The following is a 23,380-nucleotide window of genomic DNA, read 5'->3' on the forward strand; positions in this document are numbered from 1 at the left end:
CCAATGTCTACGTCCTGTGGCTGATAGTGACTGGAGCAGGAGGGTTGGTAGCTTCAGATTTCTTCGCTCTCAACCTCACCGTGTCTGAGATCCTCTTCTGCCTATCCTGCCTGTTGACTTTAATCTACAACTACTTACAAGTGGATGGTGCTGTAGGGAGCGTTAGTCATTTCTGTTTAGGATTAATCAACATTGGTCGTCCTCTTTTCCAGTGTTGTGTCTGTGTTGAGCGTTACATGGCGGTGGTCCACCCCGTAACCTTCCTGAAGTACAAACCCCTGAGATACAGGGTGGGTTGTTCCGGGCTGGTTTGGCTGATGGTGCTTGGGTCCTGCTTTGTGTATATGCTTGCTAAATCCCCAATTGTAATCAATGACTTCACTTTGGGTTTTTCCTTGATTGTGTTTTCTGTGAAGCTCTTCTGCGGCCTGGCTGTTCTCAGGGCACTGAAACGCCCTGGGCCGGGGGAAGGGGACAGGGAGAGAGGAGGGACAAATAACATGAAGAAGAGGGCCTTTAGGATCATTTTAATTATCATGTTAGCGATGCAGATTAATTATTTTACTGTGATAGTAGCTATTCCACTTCAGAATTACTTAGAACCCAATAAGCTTGGTTTGGTATTCTCCATTTGTTCCTCCATCAATATTGTCTCTGGGTATGTGCATCCCCTCCTCTACCTCCACAGGGCTGGGAAACTGCCTTGTATCAGGGGTCACTGAAGAAATCTCCCTTAAAGAAGCTACATGGAGCATTTATACATGTAAATAGTGCTAGATGTCAATTATATATCTCCAATAGTAACGTAATGCAATTATACGAGATAAACATAAATATTTAATAACGTGTTTTTTAGATTATGATAAAGTATGAAAGTAGTGCTAAGTTATTTTAGGCAATTCTAAGCCATGTTTGGATGTCCTTGTGTTAAAAAACAAAAACAATCTATTGATAATTGTGCATGTAGCTCCATTAATTACTAGGTGCATTACAAAGGACCTAGTGTTAATGTTAATATAAAGGTTAATACTACATTGATTATCCTGAATAAACAGAGTTAATTGTAATTGTTTAAGATGAGCTAACTTAATTTGTGTACTGCATTTGCATTTCTACCTTGTGAGTTAATGAATTGTAATCATATTGTGTGGTAATTTTGAATTAAAAAATGCATATTATAGAATGGTTCATTAATACTTAGCTATCATCAATTTAATAATAGAATAGTAAATGTCTTGTATTCAACCTGTCTTTTATATATATATGTTTTAATTGTTGAAACTTGTTGTTGGCCTTGAAAATGTACTTATTTTAAGTGTAAGCAGATTGCTTGATATTCAATTAAATATTTGTATGAATTTCGATACAGTTTATAATATTTACAATCATATATATTCTTAATCTTGACAACGTAGACCCCTTCAATAAAATTAGTTGTATTTTATTTTATTTTTTACCTTTATTTAACTAGGCAAGTCAGTTAAGAGCAAATTCTTATTTTCAATGACGGCCTAGGAACAGTGGGTTAACTGCCTTGTTAATGTCAGATTTTAACCTTGTCAGCTCGGGGATTTGATCTTGCAACCTTTAGGTTACTAGTCCACTGCTCTAACCACTACACTACCTGCCACCCCGGTATAATAAATACACTGAATAAAAATAAACGCTACATGCAACAATTTCAAATATTTTACTGCGTTACAGTTCATATATGGAAATCGGTCAATTGAAGTAAATTCATTAAATCAAATCAAATTGTATTTGTCACACGCACCGAATACAACCTTACAGTGAAATGCTTACTTACAAGCCCTTAACCAACAATGCAGTTTTAAGAAAAATGTGTTAAGTAAAAAAAAAAATCTAAATAACAAACAAGTAATTAAAGAGCAGCAGTAAAATAACAGTAGCGAGGCTATACACCGGGGGGTACCAGTACAGAGTAAATGTGCAGGGGCACAGGTAAGTCAAGGTAATTGAGGTAATATGTACATGTCGGTAGAGTTAAAGTGACTTTGCATAGATAATAAACAGAGTAGCAGCAGCGTAAAAGAGGGGAGGGGACAATGCAAATAGTCTGGGTAGTCATTTGATTAGCTGTTCAGGAGTCTTATGGCTTGGGGGTAGAAGCTGTTAGGCTCTAATCTATGAATTTCACATGACTGGGAATACAGATATGCATCTGTTGGTCACATATAGCTTAAAAAAAAGTAGGGGCATGGACCACCATTTGCCTCCTGCAGCCCGACACATCTCCTTCACATAGAGTTGATCAGGCTGTTGATCGTGGACTGTGGAATGTTTTCCCACTCCTCTTCAATGGCTGTGTGAAGTTGCTGGAAATTGGCAGGAACTGGAAGGCTGTCGTACACATTGATCCAGAGCATCCCAAACATGCTCAATAGGTGGTGACATGTGAGTATGCAGGCCATGGAAGAACTGAGACATTTTCAGCTACCAGGAATTGTGTACAGATCATTGCAACATGGGGCTGTGCATTATCATGCTGAAACATGTGGTGATGGCAGTGGATGAATGGCATGACAATGGGCCCTAGGACCTCATCACGGTATCTCTGTGCATTCAAACTGCCATAAATAAAATGCAGTTGTGTTCGTTGTCCGTAGCTTATACCTGCCACACCGCCACCATGGGTCACGCTGTTCACAGCGTTGACATCATCAAACCGCTCGCCCACACGAAGCCGTACACACTGTCTGCCATTTGCCCGGTACAGTTGAAACCGGGATTCATCCGAAAAGAGCACACTTCTCCAGCGTGCAAGTGGCCATCGAAGGTGAGCAGTTGCCCACTGAAGTCGGTTACGATGCCAAACTGCAGTCAGGTCAAGACCCCGTTTAGGACGACTGCAGATTAACTTCCCTGAGACAGTTTGTGCTGAAATTCTTCGGTTGTGCAAACCCACAGCTTCATCAGCTGTCTTGGGTGGCTGGTCTCAGACGATCCCGCAGGTGAAGAAGCCGGATGTGGAGGTCCTGGGCTGGAGTGGTTACACGTGGTCTGCTGTTATGAAGCCGATTGCACGTACTGCCAAATTCTCTAAAATTACGTTGGAGGTGGCTTATGGTAGAGAAATGAACATTTAATTCTCTGGCAACAGCACTGGTGGACATCCATGCAGTCAGCACACCAATTGCATGTTCCCTCAAAACATCTGTGACTTTGTGTTGTGTGACAAAACTGCACATTTTAGAGTGGCTTTTTATTGTCTCCTGCACAAGGTGCACCTGTGTAATGACCACGTCCACGAATGGAACATTTCTGGGATCTTATTATTTTAGCTCATGAAACATGGGACCAACACTTTGCCTTGTTGTAGAAGTATATATGAGGCTGGAAAGTTATGCAAATGATTTTGCTCATATTCGTACATTTGCAAATCAGGTTCTCGACAATCTACCAAATTGTTTTTGTAGTGACGTGTCATACACAAGTTTGCTAGAGAGAGCTTTGGGTGTTAAAAGATTACTTAAAACATGTATTACTTATTGCCTTGTTTGATTTCTATACACAATTGAGTGGTAAGTGCTACATGATACTACTATGGCAATTAACATGGGTTATTTAACTAACCCTAATTTGTCTGGAGAACATAAAATATTTCACTGATAATTTAACTTTAGCTTTCAACGAATGGCTTCATCATTCATCATTTATCCTCAATAAAGGATCCTTTATGTTTGGTGTTATGGGCTTTTAGTTTTGTTAGTTAGTAGTACAGGCCAGGACGTCTGCCGATTTTACAACTGACTTAAAATCCCATGATCATTATAAAGACATACGTATTCAATTATAGTATGCTGGCTCCAAGCAAAGTTTTCCTATATTATTTGGTAATTTATCTCTGTCTGAATATGTGTATGAGCTTGGGTAAGTAAAATTCCAATGTTCCTTCCTTGATCATAATTATTATGCATCAACTAAATGTGCTTTTTGGAGTTATGGTTCAGAAACATAATGTAGCTCAACTTAGCTGTGAAGTGTGTATATAAAGGGTAATTGTTGAACACACTTTAAACTCGGCAGGAGGACAGAATATTCAACCTATGCAGGTTTTTAAAATTTCTTTGAGATTCATATTTCTTCAAGATGTAGATTTTGTACATACAGTTGAAGTCGGAAGTTTACAACCACTTAGGTTGGTGTCATTAAAACTCGTTTTTCAACCACTCCACAAATAACTTGTTAACAAAATATAGTTTTGGCAAGTCGGTTAGGACATCTACTTTGTGCATGACACAAGTAATTGTCACGCCCTGACCTTAGTTATCTTTGTTTTCTTTATTATTTTGGTTAGGTCAGGGTGTGACGAGGGTGGTTTGTTTCGTTTTTGCATTGTCTAGGGGGTTTTCTATGTCTAGGGGTTTATATGTCTATGGTTGCCTAGATTGGTTCTCAATCAGAGGCAGCTGTTTATCGTTGTCTCTGATTGGGGACCGAATTTAGGCAGCCATATTCCTTGGGTATTTTGTGGGTTGTTATTCTATGTTTAGTTGCCTGTTCTGCACTAGCCATATTAGCTTCACAGTTCGTTTTGTTCTTTTGTTAGTTTTGTTCAGCGTTCGTTCTTTAATTAAAGAAGATTTACTCTTACCACGCTGCGCCTTGGTCTCCTCATTATGATGACCGTGACGGTAATTTTTCCAACAATTGTTTACAGACAGATTATTTCACTTATAATGCACTGTATCACAATTCAAGTGGGTCAGAAGTTCACATACATTAAGTTGACTGTGCCTTTAAACAGCTTGGAAAATTCCAGAAAATAATGTCATGGCTTTATAAGATTATGATATGCTAATTGACCTAATTTGAGTCAATTGGAGGTGCACCTGTGGATGTATTTCAAGGCCTATCTTCAAACTCAGTGCCTCTTTGCTTGACATCATGGGAAAATCAAAAGAAATCTGCCAAGACTTCAGAAATAAAATTGTAGACCTCTAAAAGTCTGATTCATCCTTGGGAGCAATTTCCAAACACCTGAAGGTACCACGTTCATCAAGTATAAACACCATGGGACCACGCAGCCGTCATACCGCTCAGGAAGGAGACGTGCTCTGTCTCCTAATGATTCATGTATTTTGGTGCGAAAAGTGCAAATCAATCCCAGAACAACAGCAAATGACCTTGTGAAGATGTTGGAAGAAACAGGCACTAAAGTATCTATATCCACAGTAAAACGAGTCCTATATCGACATAACCTGAAAGGCATCTCAGCAAGGAAGAAGCCACTGCTCCAAAACCACCATAAAAAAAGCCAGACTATGGTTTGCAACTGTACATGGGGACAAAGATCGTACTTTTTGGAGAAATATCCTCTGGTCTGATGAAACAAAAATTGAATTGTTTGGCCATAATGACCATCGTTATGTTTGGAGGAAAAAGGGGGAGGCTTTCAAGCCGAAGAACACCATCCCAAACATGAAGCACAAGGGTGGCCGTATCATATTGTGGGGGTGCTTTGCTGCAGGAGGGGCAGGTGCACTTCACAAAATAGATGGCATCATGAGAGAGGACAATTATGTAGATATATTGAAACATCTCAAGACATCAGTTTAAGCTTGGTCGCAAATGGGTCTTCCAAATGGACATTGACCCCAAGCATACTACCAAGTTGTGGCAAAATGGCTAAAGGACAACAATGTCAAGTATTGGAGTGGCCACCACAAAGCCCTGACCTCAATTCTATAGAGAATTTGTGGGCAGAACTGAAAAAGCATGTGCGAGCAAGGAGGCCTACAAACATGACTCAGTTACAGCAGCTCTGTCAGGAGGAATGGGCCAAAACCCAACTTATTGTGGGAAGCTTGTGGAAGGCAAACCCAAAACGTTTGACCCAAGTTAAACAATTTCAAAGCAATGCTACCAAATACCAATTGAGTGTATGTAAACTTCTGAATACAAAGTGCTATGTTTTGGGCAAATCCAACAAATCCAACACATCACTGAGTACCACTCTGTAACACCTCTCGTTGGTGGAAGGAGAGGAGGACCAAAATGCAGCGTCGTAAGTGTTCGTCATGTTTTAATTGAACAAACTGAACACCACACAAAATAATAACGAAGAGAAAACAAAACAGTTCTGCCAGGTGAACAGACACTAAACAGAAAACAAACACCCACAACCAAAATGGTGAAAACAGGCTACCTAAGTATGATTCTCAATCAGAGACAATGAACGACACCTGCCTCTAATTTAGCACTATACTGGTCAAACACATAGAAATATAACAACCTAGAAAAGGACATAGACTACCCACTCCAACTCATGCCCTGACCAACCTAACACAAAGACATAAAAAGGAACTAAGGTCAGAACTTGACACACTCTCCATATTTTCAAGCATGGTTGTGGCTGCAACATGTTATGGGTATGCTTGTCTTCGGCAAGGGCTAAGGATTTTTAAGATAACAATAAATGGAATAGAGCTAAGTACAGGCAAAATCCTAGAAGGAAAAAGTATTTGCCTCCTTTCTGATTTTCTCTATATTTGCAAGTTTTTGATACTGAATGTTATCAGATTTTCAACCAAAACCTAATATTAGATAAAAGGAACCTGAGTTTACAAATAACAAAATAATTATACTTATTTTATTTATTTAATTAACAAAGTTATGCAACACCCAATCCCACTGTGTGAAAAAGTAATTGCCTCCTTACACTCAATAACTGGTTGTGCCACATTTAGATGCAATGACTGCAATAAAATGCTTCCTGTAGTTGTTGTGCAGTCTCTCACATCGCCGTGGAGGAATTTTGGCCCACTCTTCCATGCAGAACTACTTTAATTCAGTGACATTTGTGGGTTTCCAAGCATGAATTACTCATTTCAAGTCCTGCCACAACATCTCAAATGGGATTAGGCCTGGACTTTGACTAGGCCATTACAAAACTTAAATAAAATAAAATAAAACATGTTTTTTTTTTAATGTAGACTTGATTGTATGTTTTGGATCATTGTCTTGCTGCATGACACAGCTGTTCTTCAGCTTCACCTCACAGACAGATGGCCAGACATTCTCCTGTAGATTTATCTGATACAGAGTAGAATTCATGGTTCCTTCTATTAAGGCAAGTCGTCCAGGTCCTGAGGCAGCAACGCATCCACAAACCACCACACTACCACCTCCATGATTGACCGTTGGCATGAGGTTCTTACTGTGGAATACATTGTTTGGTTTTTGCCAGACATAAAGAGACCCATGTCATCCAGAAAGTTGACTCATGTTTGTCAAAAAGCGCCCGGAAGATCATCAAGACTCTTGGAAGAATGTTCTTTGGACAGAGTCAAAAGTATAACATTTTGGACGATATGGGTCGCTGACATGCTGTAGCAAACTTGCTCAAATTAAGATCCTACATCTGTAACATCTTGGATTTGAATAATTTTTATCAAACCTATTACAAACACTGACTCTCCCTCAACAATCACTGTGTTTTCTCGAAAAGAGTCAGAAAACAGAGATATTTGGTAGCCGAACAAATCACTGGACATTGTCAGGGTATGATCAAATCTATTTTATTTTCTCTCTATTCATCTGAGATTTACATTGTAACTATGAAGAAATCCCCCAAAAAACGACTTAAAAAAAAAAGAAAGATAGTTGTAAACAAGATTCTTTTTAGAATTAGCCATTTGAAGTCAGACAAAACAAAACAACCAACTGCAGATGTAAACTAAAACCTGTGACAAATAAAACGAATGCCTATGTCTTTAAACTGTAGGAGAAAAAACAAGCAAAATCTAACAACTGCAGAGTTGCCTTGAAAAAACAGGAGCTGCCTACTCCTACACTCTGTCAGTAAGCAAACATTTCAGTCAACTTTATGGAATGTAATACAGTACAGATAGTAGGGCCTGGATGTTGCTCTGGAGGCATTTGCACACTGCCTGGAAAAATGGAAAAGAATCTGTCTCTATCTAACTATCATAGATGGTCTAGAGGACTTCAGTCTCCATAACCATTACACCCTAATGTCAAAGTAATCATACTTTTCTCAACAGACAGACAATGTGTGCATGTTCTGTACGTATCCCAATGATGTAATTTACATGTAGTAGATATTATAAGATATATTGAAAAGGAAAAATGGTCCCTGTGACTGTTTTTCTTTTTTTATGAACTCAAGTCCATAGATCTAGCTCATTGAATTCAAGCAAAGCAGGGCCTCTGTACTGGATTACACCCACAAAGCTATTCATGAAGACAAACTATCACTAAACGACTCATCAATCTTCTATAGGGTGAGGTCTGAAAAAACAACATTGCCTTTAAGATGGTACGTGTGAAAAAAACAACATTGCCTTTAAGATGGTACGTGTGAAAAAAACAACATTGCCTTTAAGATGATACGTGTGAAAAAAACAACATGTATGGTTGCGTGTTTCTAGGACATTAATTTATCTCTAGTAATTCTTGTAATAATGCTCTCATACTGCACAGATGCAAAAGCCATCATTACGGGCGTCAGTTATAATGGCAACCAGCATGTGCAGGCTTATATCAATAATATAACAAAAGTTAGCTAAAACTGAGTGATTCAATTACTAAATCTTCACCCTAAGGAGGGTCTCTTGCCAAGCCGTGACAATGCCAAAATAACAGTCATAATCCAGAGATCTACACACCTGGTATGTTTTGTAGAATTAAAACACTAAACTCATGTTGCTCTACCATGTACTCTGAAATGAGGAGGCGAATGAAAAGGGATGCAACTGCAAGTCAACGTAAATATGTGGTAGGTGAGAGACAGAACGTACATCCACCCGGCTAGCAAGTCCAACATCAGCCCCCCAGAAACACCATCTCCTCTGACAGCAACAATATCCAACTCGAGACCAGTGTTTCCCAACCCTGGTCCTGGAGTACCCACAGCCGAGGGCGCACCTTCGGTTTTAGAAGAGGGGGGGACATTATTATTATTATCTTCTTTTTTTTTGCCAGTCCAAACAGCCTTCCCGACAGCTCGTAGGCTCCGCATGGTCCTAAAGCACATCGTTGCCTCATTTTGTATCACATTCAAATGATAAAACTGAGGGGGACAAAAATGAAATTTCAGAACATGAAAGTACCCAGTGAAAGTTGCGCCCCTGCCCACAACAGCATACATTTTATTGTTGGCCTGATTCAACTTGTCAACTGATCATCAAGCCCTCAATGAGTTAAATGAGGCGTGTTTGACAAGGGCTACAGCAAAACTGTGTACTGTTGGGTGTACTGGAGGTCCAGGGTTGGGAAACACTGTTCTAGACCAGGGATCATCAACTAGATTCAGCCGCAGGCCTTTTCTTTCTTGAGCGAATGGTCGGGGGGCCGGAACAAAATTACAAATAATTTGTAGACTGCAAATTGACCGCAAGAAGCCCAAACAGATATAATGCTTGACTAAAACATAATAACTTCAAACCTTGCTTACATTTGTATACGATCACGTGTCTCTCTATTATTACACTGCCGAGCGGCGCAGCGGTCTAAGAAACTGCATCTCAGTGCTTGAGGTGTCACTACAGACACCCTGGATTCGAATCCAGGCTGTCTCACAACCAGCCGTGATTGGGAGTCACATAGGGCGGCACACAGTTGTCCGTGTTTGGCCGGTGTAGGCCATCATTGTAAAAAAATAAATGTTCTCAACTACCTTGCCTAGTTAAACAAAGGTTCAATTTAAAATAAAATATATTTTGCGTGGGAATACTTGGGAACAGATCTCTTAAATTCAAATCAATTGGAGCTAATTTCCTGGTGTTTCTACAGTCTTTTAATCTTGATGGTTGTACATTTGTCTCAAATAAAACTGTGAAGGACCTCGGCATTACTCTGGACCCTGATCTCTCTTTTGACGAACATATCAAGACTATTTCAAGGACAGCTTTTTTCCATCTACGTAACATTGCAAACATCAGAAACTTTCTGTCCAAAAATGATGCAGAAAAATGTATCCATGCTTTTGTCCTTTGTAGGTTAGACTACTGCAATGCTCTACTTTCCAGATACCAGGATAAAGCACTAAATAAACTAGAATCTTGACTAGAACCAAAAAATTGTATCAAAATTTTATCAGTGTAGATAGGCTAGCTTCCTGTTAAGGCAAGGGCTGATTTCAAGGTTTTACTGCTAACCTACAAGGCATTACATGGGCTTGCTCCTACCTATCTTTCCCATTTGGTCCTCCTGTACATACCTACGCACACTTTGAGATTTCAGAGGATGTAAGAAGCTTTATAAATACATTTGATTTAATTTTGTCTAACAATAAAAAATAATAATTTTAAGAAAATATATATATTTATTTATTTTGCTCAGAAACCACCTGCGGGCCAAATTCGGGCCACCAGTTGGGGAACCCTGCTGTAGACTATAGAAGAAAAACTAATTTCATGATCGAACGCAACTAAATTACTTATTTTGTGTCAAAAGACGATGAATATCACAATCATACCCATTTGGCAGCATTTCCACAGGGTTGACCCGTCACAACCAACAGGAACGAGCATCACCCCCCTCAACCACTTGCCCAATAGACAATGCAGGCATTTCCATCTACTAAAACAACCTAAAAGTACACAACACTAACTACCACACCAGCAGAGGAACAACTTGAGCTATGTTGTAGTTTGTATTCTGTTCCCACCCTTCAGACAAATACTGCACATATATGACTGACCAGAGTTCGAATCCAGGTTTCCCGAGTGCGACTGTACTATATTAGCCCTTTGAGCTAAAGCCTAGGCATTAAGTCGGGGAGCTAACACAACTCTCCATTTTTCATAGAAGGTGACAGATCATGCGAGCGTGGTTCACTGAACCAATCCTGTTACACACAACTGGCCTTACCTTTCCTGGCCCTGGAGAAGACCTTGATGCTGACGGGAGAGGTGGAGGTGGAGTTAGAGGTAGAGTCCCTGGAGGAGGAGCGGAAGATGCCGCTGAAGCTCAGGCGACGAGACGACTTGGGTGGGGAGTCCTGTTGGGACGAATGGTAGGGGAAGATGGTTTTGGGGGAGCCTGGGCTGTTCTTGGTCCTGGCAGGGGCTGACTTGGGACTGGAGGGCCGACTGAAGGGTCCCCGGGTGAAGAAACCTTTCGTCGGGCTGACTGAGTGGCAACTTCCTCCACCCTGAGGGAGAAAACAAAGAGTTAACCAATTGCTTTCTAGGTCATGTGTTTTTTCTACTCTCTTTTGACAACACAGCCCCACAGCAGCGAGCTGAGAGAGTGACGATTAAGATCCAGACCATGTTTGACATTCTGTAATATTCTGTGAGTGAATATTTTCAAAAGACATAATTTCCATGTTACTTTTTCAGTTCTGCCCACAAATTGTCTATGGGATTGAGATCAGGGCTTTGTGATGGCCACTCCAATACCTTGACTTTGTTGTCTTTAAGCCATTTTGCTTAAACTCCTTTGCTGTTGTTCTGGGATTGATTTGCACTTTTCGCACCAAAGTACGTTCATCTCTAGGAGACAGAAGGCATGTCCTTCCTGAGCGGTATGACGGCTGTGTGGTCCCATGGTGTTTATACTTGTGTACTATTGTTTGTACAGATGAACGTGGTACCTTCAGGCATTTGGAAATTGCTCCCAAGGATGAACCAGACTTGTGGAGGTATACAATTATTTTTCTTAGGTCAAGCAGAGAGGCACTGAGTTTGAAGGTAGGCCTTGAAATGCATCCACAGGTAAACCTCCAATTGACTCAAATTATGTCAATTAGCATATCAGAAGCTTCTAAAGCCATGACATCATTTTCTGGAATTTTCCAAGCTGTTTAAAGGCACAGTCAACTTAGTTTATGTAAACTTCTGACCCACTGGAATTGTGATACAGTGAAGTATAAGTGAAATAATCTGTATGTTAACAATTGTTGGAAAAATGACTTGTGTCATGCACAAAGTAGATGTCCTAACTGACTTGCAAAATCTATAGTTTGTTAACAAGAAATTTGTAGAGTGGATGAAAAACGTGTTGTAATGACTCCAACCTAAGTGTATGTAAACTTCCGACTTCAACTGTATATATCTCTCAGAATAGGACAGGCACTGAAGAATAAATGTCCCTTAGATTATTTTTGGGGACTATCTGCTGTTCCACGTTCTTCCGTGTAGTTGAATGTTTAATAAATATATGTATTTTCAGTACCTGTCAAAAATTTGGACACCTACTTATTCAATGATTTCTTTATTTGTACTATTTTCTACATTGCAGAATAATAGTGAACACATCAACACTATGAAATAACACATATGGAATCATGTAGTGACAAAAAAAAGTGTTAAACAAATTAAAATATATTTTATATTTCAGATTCTTCCAAGTAGCCATCCTTTGCCTTGATGACAGCTTTGCACACTCTTGGCTTTCTCACAACCAGCTTCATGAGGTAGTCACCTGGAATGCTTTCCCAACAGTCTTGAAGTTGTTCCCACATATTCTGAGCACTTGTTGGCTGCTTTTCCTTCACTCTGCGGCCCAACTCATCTCAAACCATCTCAATTGGGTTGAGTTCAGGTGATTATGGAGGCCAGGTCCTCTGATGCAGCACACCATCACTCTCCTTCTTGGTAAAATAGCCCTTAGACAGCCTGGAGGTGTGTTTTGAGTCATTGTCCTGTTGAAAAACAAATGGTAGTCCCACTAAACGCAAACCAGATGGAATGGCGTATCACTGCAGGATGCTGTGGTAACCATGCTGGTTAAGTGTGCCTTGAATTCTAAATAAATCACTGACAGTGTCACCAGCAAAGCACCAACACACCATCACACCTCTTCCTCCATGCTTCACGGTGGGAACCACAAATGCGGATATCATCTGTTAACCTACACCTCATCAGACAAAAGGACAGATTTCCACCGGTCTGATGTTTTTTTAAAATTCCATCATCTTTGAAATGCAAGAGAAAGGCCACAATTAATTATTGCAGCTTAGGCACCATTTAGACATTGGCCTCTAGACAGCATCAGTGTATGTGCAAAGTTTTAGACTTATCCAATGAACCACTGCATTTCTGTTCAAAATGTTGTATCAAGTCTGCCCAAATGTGCCTAATTGGTTTATTGATACATTTTCAAGTTCATAACTGTGCACTCTCCTCAAACAATAGCATGGCATTCTTTCACTGTAAATTGGACAGTGCAGTTAGATTAACAAGAATGTAAGCTTTCTGCTCATACCAGATATGTCTGCGTCATGGGAAATGTTCTTGTTACTTACAACCTCATGCTAATCACAGCCTACGTTAGCCTAAACGTCCCACCGGGACACACACACACACACACACACACACACGCACGCGCACACACACACACACACACACACACACACACACACACCTATCCCTTAGAGGGAGAGAAATTCCATAAATGTACTTTTAATAAGGCACACCTATTAATTGAAATGTATTCAGGGTGACTACCTCATAAAGCTGGTTGAGAAATGTAAATACATGTGGATTTGTTTAACACTTTTTTGGTTACTACATGACAGGGCCTAGACTGTAGAGGGTTTTAAGGGTAATATAAAAAGAATATTGTGGGGCACATTTATGTTATACATTTATGGTTCAATTCATCGTTATTGTGATAATTCTCTCTACTCTCCCTTCGAAATCAGGGACATTCTTGAAATAATTTTAAATATCGACTAAACTTGCCCCTTTCAGTAAGCAGCCGAGTTAGAGAGGGAGGTGCATCAAAAGCTTTTATTAATGCAAACTGTTCATTATCTAATAATGCAATGAAGAGTCTGTTATGCTGTCTGGGAGTTTCTGGGATAACAAGACGATTCCCAGAAATGTTAACCGAGATTAGGTCTTTGCTGAATAATTACAATGTTCAAGCCAAGTTGGGAGCTTTCGATTCGGGGGCAAATCAAATAAAATAAAATAAAATAAAATAGTCCATTAACGACGATAGATTAGAGCTAAAGGCTGGTGATGGCATTGGAGTAGATTAAAAAATATAATAATTCAAAAGTATAATCAATGTGAGGATTGACTCAGTTTCCCCTTTATACATATTAATATACCGATGGACATAGATGGCTTCAGGGTTGCATCAAATCACACGCATAAGTTTTTAAGGTATGCAGTAAGAGTATAGAGATTTATATGAAGAACATTAAACTGAGAATATACAGAAGCTGCAAGCAGCCATGGCGGGGTTTAAGCCCTATAGCACCACAGCGCCACCATTAGGACAATATTTACTAGTTGCCTTTGGATGAGCTAATTCTGTACTCAACATGCCTGCCAAATATCACAACTCAAATCAAACAGATCGTGTGATACGCTTTTGATGGGTTTTTGGACCCGTTTTAATGATGTTAACTACTTTAAACGTCTTCTTTTCCAGAACTATGTGAAGGATCGGCACCAGGTTTGGTATATAGCATCTATAGACGCGCATCTTTAAACGCAACATTTTACAAAACTGTAGCTTAAACAACATGGCCACTATTAGCCAATGAGTTTGCATGAATGTTTTCCCCCATCCAACATCTCCACCATGCAGCCAAACATAAGCAAACTCTGCAGGTTATTTAGACTCACATCCCTGAGCACGTGTGCCAATTCCATGACTCTGAGTCAAACAGATCATTAGATATAAATATGTGGCAATTATAGCGCCACCATGTGGTGGATCTGATTGTTTTTGTATACGTTGAGTCTTGACAGCGTTTGGAACATGCATATCAAGTGTTGTATCAATATGAATAACCATGTCTGATTTATATGCATTTATGTACCAGGTCACTCCCACTTTAATGTTTATTAGTCCATATTAGTCCTTGTTGCTTGAGGTACTTGCCTAGAAAATGTTATATTGGGAGACCTTAGTCCAGAGATGCTATATCAAGCTTCGTGCAGATCGGTCATTTGGTGCCAGAGTAGCTTTGTTGCTTGAACCACTTAAAAGTGAAAGTCTAGTCGGAATGGACTGGTTATTCTTGCACTGTAATGCTGGTTTTGAACTGTAAACCACTAGGCCTATTACTCTGACTGAGAAAACAATATTTATTTACTTCATTTGATAAGTGTCCAACCCTTTCTCATGTTCAGGTGTTACACAAACATGCTGATATACTCCATTTAAATGACATTGCAGCCTCATGTTTTTGGCCTATGTCCAAAACTTAAGCCAATCCCATGGCAGAATTAGGAAAACAAAAAACATATGTACAAATACACACACACACATGCTTGTGCACAAACACACACTGAAATGTGTGTAAAAAAACAAACAACAAGCCTGAGGTGAGGACATAATCTAAAATAACAATCTGGAAAGAATATGAGAAGCAATGCCGGGCCTATATTTACTATAAACAAACCTACTGTTGTGTATTAGGTACAGTTCAGCAACGAGGTAAAGCAGCAGTCAGTACGAGAAACCATGGGAATAAAATAGGATATGTACTAAATATACTAAAACCTTGGGAGGGGAATAATCCACCACACTCTACATCCTTGAAAGCTATCATCTTATTTATCTTTCTCTACAGCCGTCACTGGTTTCCTTGGTGTTTTTTTCTGATTGATAGTCGTCCCTGTAGCTTCCGCTTCAAATCCAGTAAAAAGGGGTTGGACCTTCATGCTCCAAGGTGAGAGATGCAGGACGACACAGAGAGGATTCTGTCTGAGATAAGACTTAACTCGTAAATATAAACACTGACTACACTAGAAGGGAACCACTATCATTGCATTTTCTGTTGTTCACATCCCAACACACCCTCCCTCACCTTCAATCAGGCAATACTGCACAAGGTTATGTTTTGGCAGGTGTGCAACTTTGGTTTTATAAGTGGGGGGGGGGGCATCAAATATATATATATATTTATTTTCTTATCCGGTCGGAACAAGCACTCCGCTTGGAGGCGTCAGCATGGTCCTACAGCACATTGTTGCCTCGTTTTGTATCACATTTCAATGATAACACTGGGGGGAACAAAAATGCAATTTCAGAATGTGGGGGGACCCAGTGAATGTTGTGCTCCTGTGTATAGGCCTACCATACAGCAGGGTTTCATCTAGCATTAGGCAAGGTGTGTGGCCACCTCGCATCTAGCTCTCTTGCCCTCCACTTAAAAGATTTTGGCTTCTAATTGGTTTCAACTGATCCTGTTGGTGCTAGGATGTTGCTTGGCCCTAACAACAGTGGCCTAACAACACAAAGAGTTAAGAGGCTTCATTCCAGACCAGGTTATTAGAACACAGTGTAAGACTGGTAGCCTAGCGGTTAAGAGCATTTGGCCAATATCCAAAAAGTCAATGGTTTGAATGTGCCATTGTACAAGGCACTTAACCCTAATTGCTCCTTGCTCCTCCCTTGCTCATTCTGGATAAGAGCATCTGCTAAATGACAGAAAATGTAAGAGAATGTAAGTGTAACCACATCCAATTAAGAGTAATATTGGAAACACCTAAATGAGAACGACGAATTAGATTATTGATTGGATATGGAACAATGCCAAGTAAGAGACATCCATCTCTGAATTGCACCACCTGGGAGATCTTCAGTCCTTTTATTGACAGGTAGGCCTACTGTAACATGTCTCCTAATGACATCTCTGCCACTTTATTAATTGAAAAATGTGTGTGCACTGCATGCACGTACACCTATCAGATTGTATTTTAGTGAGTTTGTGTGTGGGAGTGTCCATCCGGTGTTCTCTCTCTCTCACAATGTACAAATGGTAAAGGACACAAGATAAAATAAATAAGCATAGATATGGGTTGTATTTACAATGGTGTGTGTTCTTCACTGGTTGCCCTTTTCTCGTGGCAACAGGTCACAAATCTTGCTGCTGTGATGGCACACTGTGGAATTTCACCCAGTAGATATGGGAGTTTTTCAAAATTGGATTTGTTTTCGAATTCTTTGTGGATCTGTGTAATCTGAGGGAAATATGTCTCTCTAATATGGTCATACATTGGGCAGGAGGTTAGGAAGTGCAGCTCAGTTTCCACCTCATTTTGTGGGCAGTCTAGCCTGTCTTCTCTTGAGAGCCATGTCTGCCTACGGCGGCCTTTCTCAATAGCAAGGTTATGCTCACTGAGTCTGTACATAGTCAAAGCTTTCCTTAATTTTGGGTCAGTCACAGTGGTCAGGTATTCTGCCGCTGTGTACTCTCTGTGTAGGGCCAAATAGCATTCTAGTTTGCTCTGTTTTTTTGTTAATTCTTTCCAATGTGTCAAGTAATTATCTTTTTTGTTTTCTCATGATTTGTTTGGGTCTAATTGTGCTGCTGTCCTGGGGCTCTGTAGGGTGTGTTTGTGTTTGTGAACAGAGCCCCAGGACCAGCTTGCTTAGGGGACTCTTCTCCAGGTTCATCTCTCTGTAGGTGATGGCTTTGTTGTGGAAGGTTTGGGAATCGCTTCCTTTTAGGTGGTTATAGAATTTAACGGCTCTTTTCTGGATTTTGTTAATTAGTGGGTATCGGCCTAATTCTGCTCTGCATGCATTATTTGGTGTTCTATGTTGTACACGGAGGATATTTTTGCAGAATTCTGCATGCAGAGGGTATGTCTCTCTGTCTCTGTCTCTCTCTGTGTGTGTGTGTGTGTGTGTGTGTGTGTGTGTGTGTGTGTGTGTGTGGTTGGAGACAGGTGTGCTGGAGTCAGAGCATATCGTCCCATAATCAAGACCTCTACATATACTCAAGCCTGCCATCTCCACGCTGCCAGATCGTAATCTCTTATCAGTCAGTTATGATTCTAGCCTTTTGTCTTTGCTCTAGATCCTGTTTGCACTGCTGTGCTTGTTTTTTTGACTTACATCATTTTTGTCCTCTCCTTGCAGTACCGCTCTGTCTCTGGCTCCTGTCTCCTGTTCCCCATCTTACCACCAACCACCTTGCTCTGGATATTACTCACCACCATTACCTTGGATTCCCCCCAGGACCTGTTCCCCTGTTTCTTGCTGCCAACTCCAACCTCACTCTACACTCCTGGTTATTGCTACTCATCTGAGCTGCCCCGGTTCTGCACTCCCCATTTGCTATGTTCAATAAACATTTTGTGCATTCATCCCGGCTTCCTCTGCTGAGACCGCTCTTTGGTTCCCCCCTTCGCTCACCGTACTCTCAGGTCCTGCTCTAACCCAATGACTCAGCACCAGTACTCTCAGGTCCCGCTCTAACCCAATGACTCAGCACCAGTACTCTCAGGTCCCGCTCTAACCCAATGACTCAGCACCAGTACTCTCAGGTCCTGCTCTAACCCAATGACTCAGCACCAGTACTCTCAGGTCCTGCTCTAACCCAATGACTCAGCACCAGTACTCTCAGGTCCCGCTCTAACCCAATGACTCAGCACCAGTACTCTCAGGTCCTGCTCTAACCCAATGACTCAGCACCAGGCTCTTGATTGACAGGTCTGGCTTAGCTTATGTCCTCTGTGTGACTGACCACATTATCCCCACAGAGCAGTCATCATATCAAAGGCGTCATGTTTTTTTTTCCAGTGTGAGGTCAGGGCCATTCCCCGAATTTAAATAGGTAATGATGAAAGATTGAGGTTTTAATCAAGACTATGTTAACTGAGTTGGGGATTCTTTTAATTTCTATTTTCCTCAATGAAAACAGAATTGAAGTACCAAATGATGGCCTTTGTGACTAACCCTAGCCTGGTCCAAAACTGTACGTGCTGTAGCCAACCACAGTATCATTGGCACAATCAGTGAAGCACATCCAAACTGGATCACCAGGCTAAAGGAACACCAACTATCTCTGGATTTCCTCCAAAATAAATATAGATATTTTCTCAGAGCACACTGAGCTGATGAGGGTGTACCTAGGGACACCACTTTACCTTCCGTATGCCGTCCGTATCCATATGGTCGGCATCTCTCTCCAAGAAGGGCATGGCAAACGAGCTGAGGTCCTGTAGAACAAAGAGAGAGCACCAGGTTTAGATGGGCATTAGTGTAAAAAGACCACCACCTTCACCTTCAATCATTTATCAGCAAAGTCATACTACATAAAGTGGCAGAATCTGTTTGCCATGCCACCATTTGTATAACATCAAATTAGATTTCTGAAATATGTATATTATAGACCTTAGAAAAAGTTACAGATGCACACATATCATAACACCCCCCCCCCCCGTCACGTTTCTTTCGGGACTATCCGTAATCATGGTAGAATTGTTTAGAAACATATTATATTCTTATTTACAATAAATGTGACTCCAAATTGGCACAATACATTTATTTACCATTTTTTTTAAATATGTTTTTTTAACCTTTATTTAACTAGGCAAGTCAGTTAAGAACAAATTCTTATTTTCAATGACGGCCTAGGAACAGTGGGTTAACTGCCTGTTCAGGGGCAGAACGACAGATTGGGTACCCCATTGGGTACAAAATAATCTGAAACACAACCAAAACAAACAGCAAATGCATCCAACAAGTTTGTAGAGCCACAAGCTTGATGTCATCATTGCATGCTAGAAATATGGGACCAAATACTTAACGTTTGACTACTTTAATACACATAGGTGGATTTGTCATAATGTTAGTCCCCTGAAATGGGACCAAATACATAACTTATACAAAAAAGTATGTACAAAAAGTGCTTACTTTTCTAAACGGTTCACACAATATGGATGAAAATACCTTCAAATTAAAGCTGACAGTCTGCACTTTAACATCGTTGTATCATTTCAAATACAAAGTGTACAGAGCCAAAACAACAACAAAATGGTAATTTTCCCAATACTTTTGGAGCTCACTGTATGTCGTAAAATAAACACACACATTTCTTCAAGATATAAATAAATATTGTTTTAAAGCCCTAAAATAAAGTATACAGAACATCAAGCTTTCCGTTGCTGTGAGGGGTTACTACAATCCATCTTACATTCAAAGGCAAACTTACACACAATGCCTCTCCAAGTTCTTTCTCCATGGAGAGGACTGTGAATGGAGAGTTTAATGGACAACGCTACTCAAAGAACCGCTTGGAATGAGTCCCATTGTGCAGTGTGCTAAACCTCATTAACATGCTAAAGCCCTACTAAACGTGAATCAGCAAGAATCAAATATCACACTTAGAACCCTAGAAATGACCACTGACTCAATCAACAGCGACAAAACAGTTGTGAAGGGGGGTGGGGGGGGCTCCTGCCAGAGGTCAATGGTGTCACCCAAGCCATGTGAACCCTACCGATCTGTAAAATACATGTAGAACATTCTCAACCGAATTGTGTCAGGAGAACAAATCTTACCTAGATACAAATAACTCCTTGTTGTTGATGACAACTGGCTGACAGGTCCAATCTTGAGTCAATCATGTGCACAAATTAAGGCCATCCCCATCCCTACCCAATAATCTTAATGATGACAGCCACAAATGAATGACATCCTAACTCCCAGAGATCCTCAGTGACATCACAGCCATCAAGGTGACCTTCAGCTCTAGTGACTCTAGTCTGGCCACATCTGTTCAACCTTGATGCCTGCGCCAGACCCTATCTTGGTGTCTGCTGTCCACAGTACACACTCTTAAAATGGAAAAAAACACAGCTCAAGACACAACAACTCCAGGTTAGGCCACTCCGCTGAAGGCCACATGACATCTACACACAATGAAAGTAAATTCCATAACATAATGCTTAATCCTGATTGTATTATTTTGCATCTTGTATCACATGATTATATATTTTTTTAAATAAAGATTGTAGATAATGAAACTTTTAAAGAAATGAAATGTATCCTGAGTCTTACCCTAGAAGCAGTGTTGGGGAAGCCACTCTGAAAATATAGCCTACCAAACTACGAAAGACTTCACACTGTAAGTTGAGCTACATTAAAGATACTGTTAAGAAACATAGTTTACTGAACCACTACTTAACCACTACGTCGTGAAAAATTATCATATCGATATGTTGTACACTTCAAATTGAAAAAATAGATCACTCTGGAGTAAAATGTTAACAGAATGTATAATTTAGCCGAGTAAACACAATAATAGTATCATGAGAATTAGGTAGGTTTAATTCTGAAAAGTAATGGAAATAATTGCCTAATATTTTCATACACTGATATTTTATTTTAATTTATCAAAAAAAAGTAGTCTACTTCCAGTAGTTAGCTTCACCTGTAAATGGCAAAAAAAGTACTAAAGATTTGAATTTGATTTTGTGCTTTCATTGCAGGCAAGCAGTAACACTGCGGTTTCTACTAATCAACTTATCCCAGTCATCAATCAAGACAGTTATGAATGGAATTTAATTTCAATTATTACATTTATTTAACAGGGACAATGTACATGGAATCAACATTTCTGTAAATGTTCCAGACTTAGCCAGACAGCCAGTTTTGTAGTCATCAGTTTCCATCTGTAGTCCCTGGGATCAGCTGTGTTACTGCTTGGTTGGAACAAAAGTCTCACTTACACCTGCCATTGTAGGGCAATATTCCCCACTCCTGGTTTACAACATAGGGGGGAAATAATTCTACATCTGAAAAATAATGGCAAATGGGAAATTGCACCATTAGATCCAGCTACTACAGTGGATCCAGCTACTAGAGTGGATCCAGCTACTACAGTGGATCCAGCTACTAGAGTGGATCCAGCTACTACAGTGGATCCAGCTACTAGAGTGGATCCAGCTACTAGAGTGGATCCAGCTACTAGAGTGGGTCCAGCTCCGACAGTGGGTCCAGCTACTAGAGTGGGTCCAGCTCCGACAGTGGGTCCAGCTCCGACAGTGGGTCCAGCTACTACAGTGGATCCAGCTCCCACAGTGGATCCAGCTCCGACAGTGGGTCCAGCTCTGATAGTGGGTCCAGCTCCCACAGTGGATCCAGCTACTAGAGTGGATCCAGCTACTACAGTGGATCCAGCTACTAGAGTGGGTCCAGCTACTAGAGTGGGTCCAGCTCCGACAGTGGGTCCAGCTCTGACAGTGGGTCCAGCTACTACAGTGGGTCCAGCTCCCACAGTGGATCCAGCTCCCACAGTGGATCCAGCTCCGACAGTGGATCCAGCTCCGACAGTGGGTCCAGCTCCCACAGTGGATCCAGCTCCCACAGTGGGTCCAGCAACCATATATTCTGAGCCACATTTAGAATCTTGTAACAAAAATACCCAAAGGGACTTTTTCTTCTCAAGCACACGTTCCAATCCCCATTACCTCTTTGCATACCCTTAAACTAGAACACAAACCCAACTCAACACTCACACACTTGTAATTTACCTTCTACTCCCAAAGTGCAGAACGACAAGCAAAATCCCCTCTGCTGTGCGTATGGTCCTGGAGCACTGAGGCTTCTTATCAGCATACAGGCAAGAGCAGAATGACAACAAGTGGAGAAAAACCTTCCTTCCCCCAAGAGATGAGCTCACTTTGACCTGTCCTCCAGCCTTGAAAATTAGTCTGAAAAAAAACCTGTCTTTCTGATCAAGAGAAAAACCTGTCTTTCTGATCAAGAGAAAAACCTATCCCCAGCGATGCTAATCTGTCTGAGCTTTAAAAAACAACTCAAGTCTTATACCCTTTCCATTCTCTGAGCGCAAGGCTAGTCCATTGTTGCCTAACGAGTACTTAGCTATGCTGTAATGAGATAGTCAACAAAAGTGCTGCCTTAAGCGCTTGCAAATCCTATTTGATGAATCTCAGGCCAGTCCCCAGGAGAAGACAGGCTAGACATTCAGGGCCGGGGTGGGGGGGTGGAGTTGCACCTCCCTGAGAGAGCGAGAGAGCGAGAGAGCGAGAGAGAGAGAGAGAGAGAGACCAAGGACTGATCACCTCAATCCACAGAAGTGGAGACAAATTTGATCCCAGTAACTACTGGGGGATATACGTCAACAGCAACCTTGGGAAAATCCTCTGCATTATCATTAACAGCAGACTCATACATTTCCTCAGGGAAATGTGAAATTGGCTTTTTACCAAATTACTGACCACGTGTTTACCCTGCACACCCTAATTGACAAACTCAATTTGGCATGAGGGTCCGCTAAACAAATTGATGGAAAAAGGTTTTGGGATAAAAACAGTCAACATTATAAAATCCATGTACCCAAACAACAAGTGTGTGGTTAAAATTGGCAAAAAACACACATTTCTTTCCACATGGACAGGGGGTGAGACAGGGATGCATCTTAAGCCCCACCCCCTTCAACATATATATCAACGAATTTGCGAGGGCACTAGAACAACCCCAGCCTCACCCTACTAGAATCTGAAGTCAAATGTCTACTGTTTGCTGATGATCTGGTGCTTCTGTCCCCAACCAAAGAGGGCCTACAGCGGCACCTTAGCCAGTTTGTGCTCTTCTGTGAAGGGAGTAGTACAGAGCGTTGTACAGGATCTTCAGTTCCTTGGCAATTTCTCGCATGGAATAGCCTTCA

At 40.8% G+C, this 23,380-nt stretch overlaps 1 protein-coding gene across 2 annotated transcripts in view; it reads right to left on the minus strand.

The window, feature by feature from the left end:
* LOC115104898 (5'-AMP-activated protein kinase subunit gamma-1-like) overlaps nt 1-22,610 on the minus strand; it is a 126,809-nt gene extending 104,199 nt beyond the window's left edge. The window contains exons 1-3 of one of the 2 annotated variants that reach the window (XM_065006979.1): nt 22,224-22,610; nt 18,834-18,905; nt 10,858-11,140 (exon numbers count right to left, since the gene is read on the minus strand). In XM_065006979.1, the coding sequence (XP_064863051.1) occupies nt 10,858-11,140; nt 18,834-18,887 (337 nt within the window). In that variant the 5' untranslated portion in view covers nt 18,888-18,905; nt 22,224-22,610. The remainder of the gene's footprint in view (nt 1-10,857; nt 11,141-18,833; nt 18,906-22,223) is intronic. The other variant, XM_029626288.2, reaches the window with a different exon arrangement.
* Nucleotides 22,611-23,380: the final 770 nt, after the last annotated feature.

The sequence above is a fragment of the Oncorhynchus nerka genome, linkage group LG22 (genome assembly GCF_034236695.1).
Source record: "Oncorhynchus nerka isolate Pitt River linkage group LG22, Oner_Uvic_2.0, whole genome shotgun sequence".
Classification (NCBI taxonomy): Eukaryota; Metazoa; Chordata; class Actinopteri; order Salmoniformes; family Salmonidae; genus Oncorhynchus; species Oncorhynchus nerka.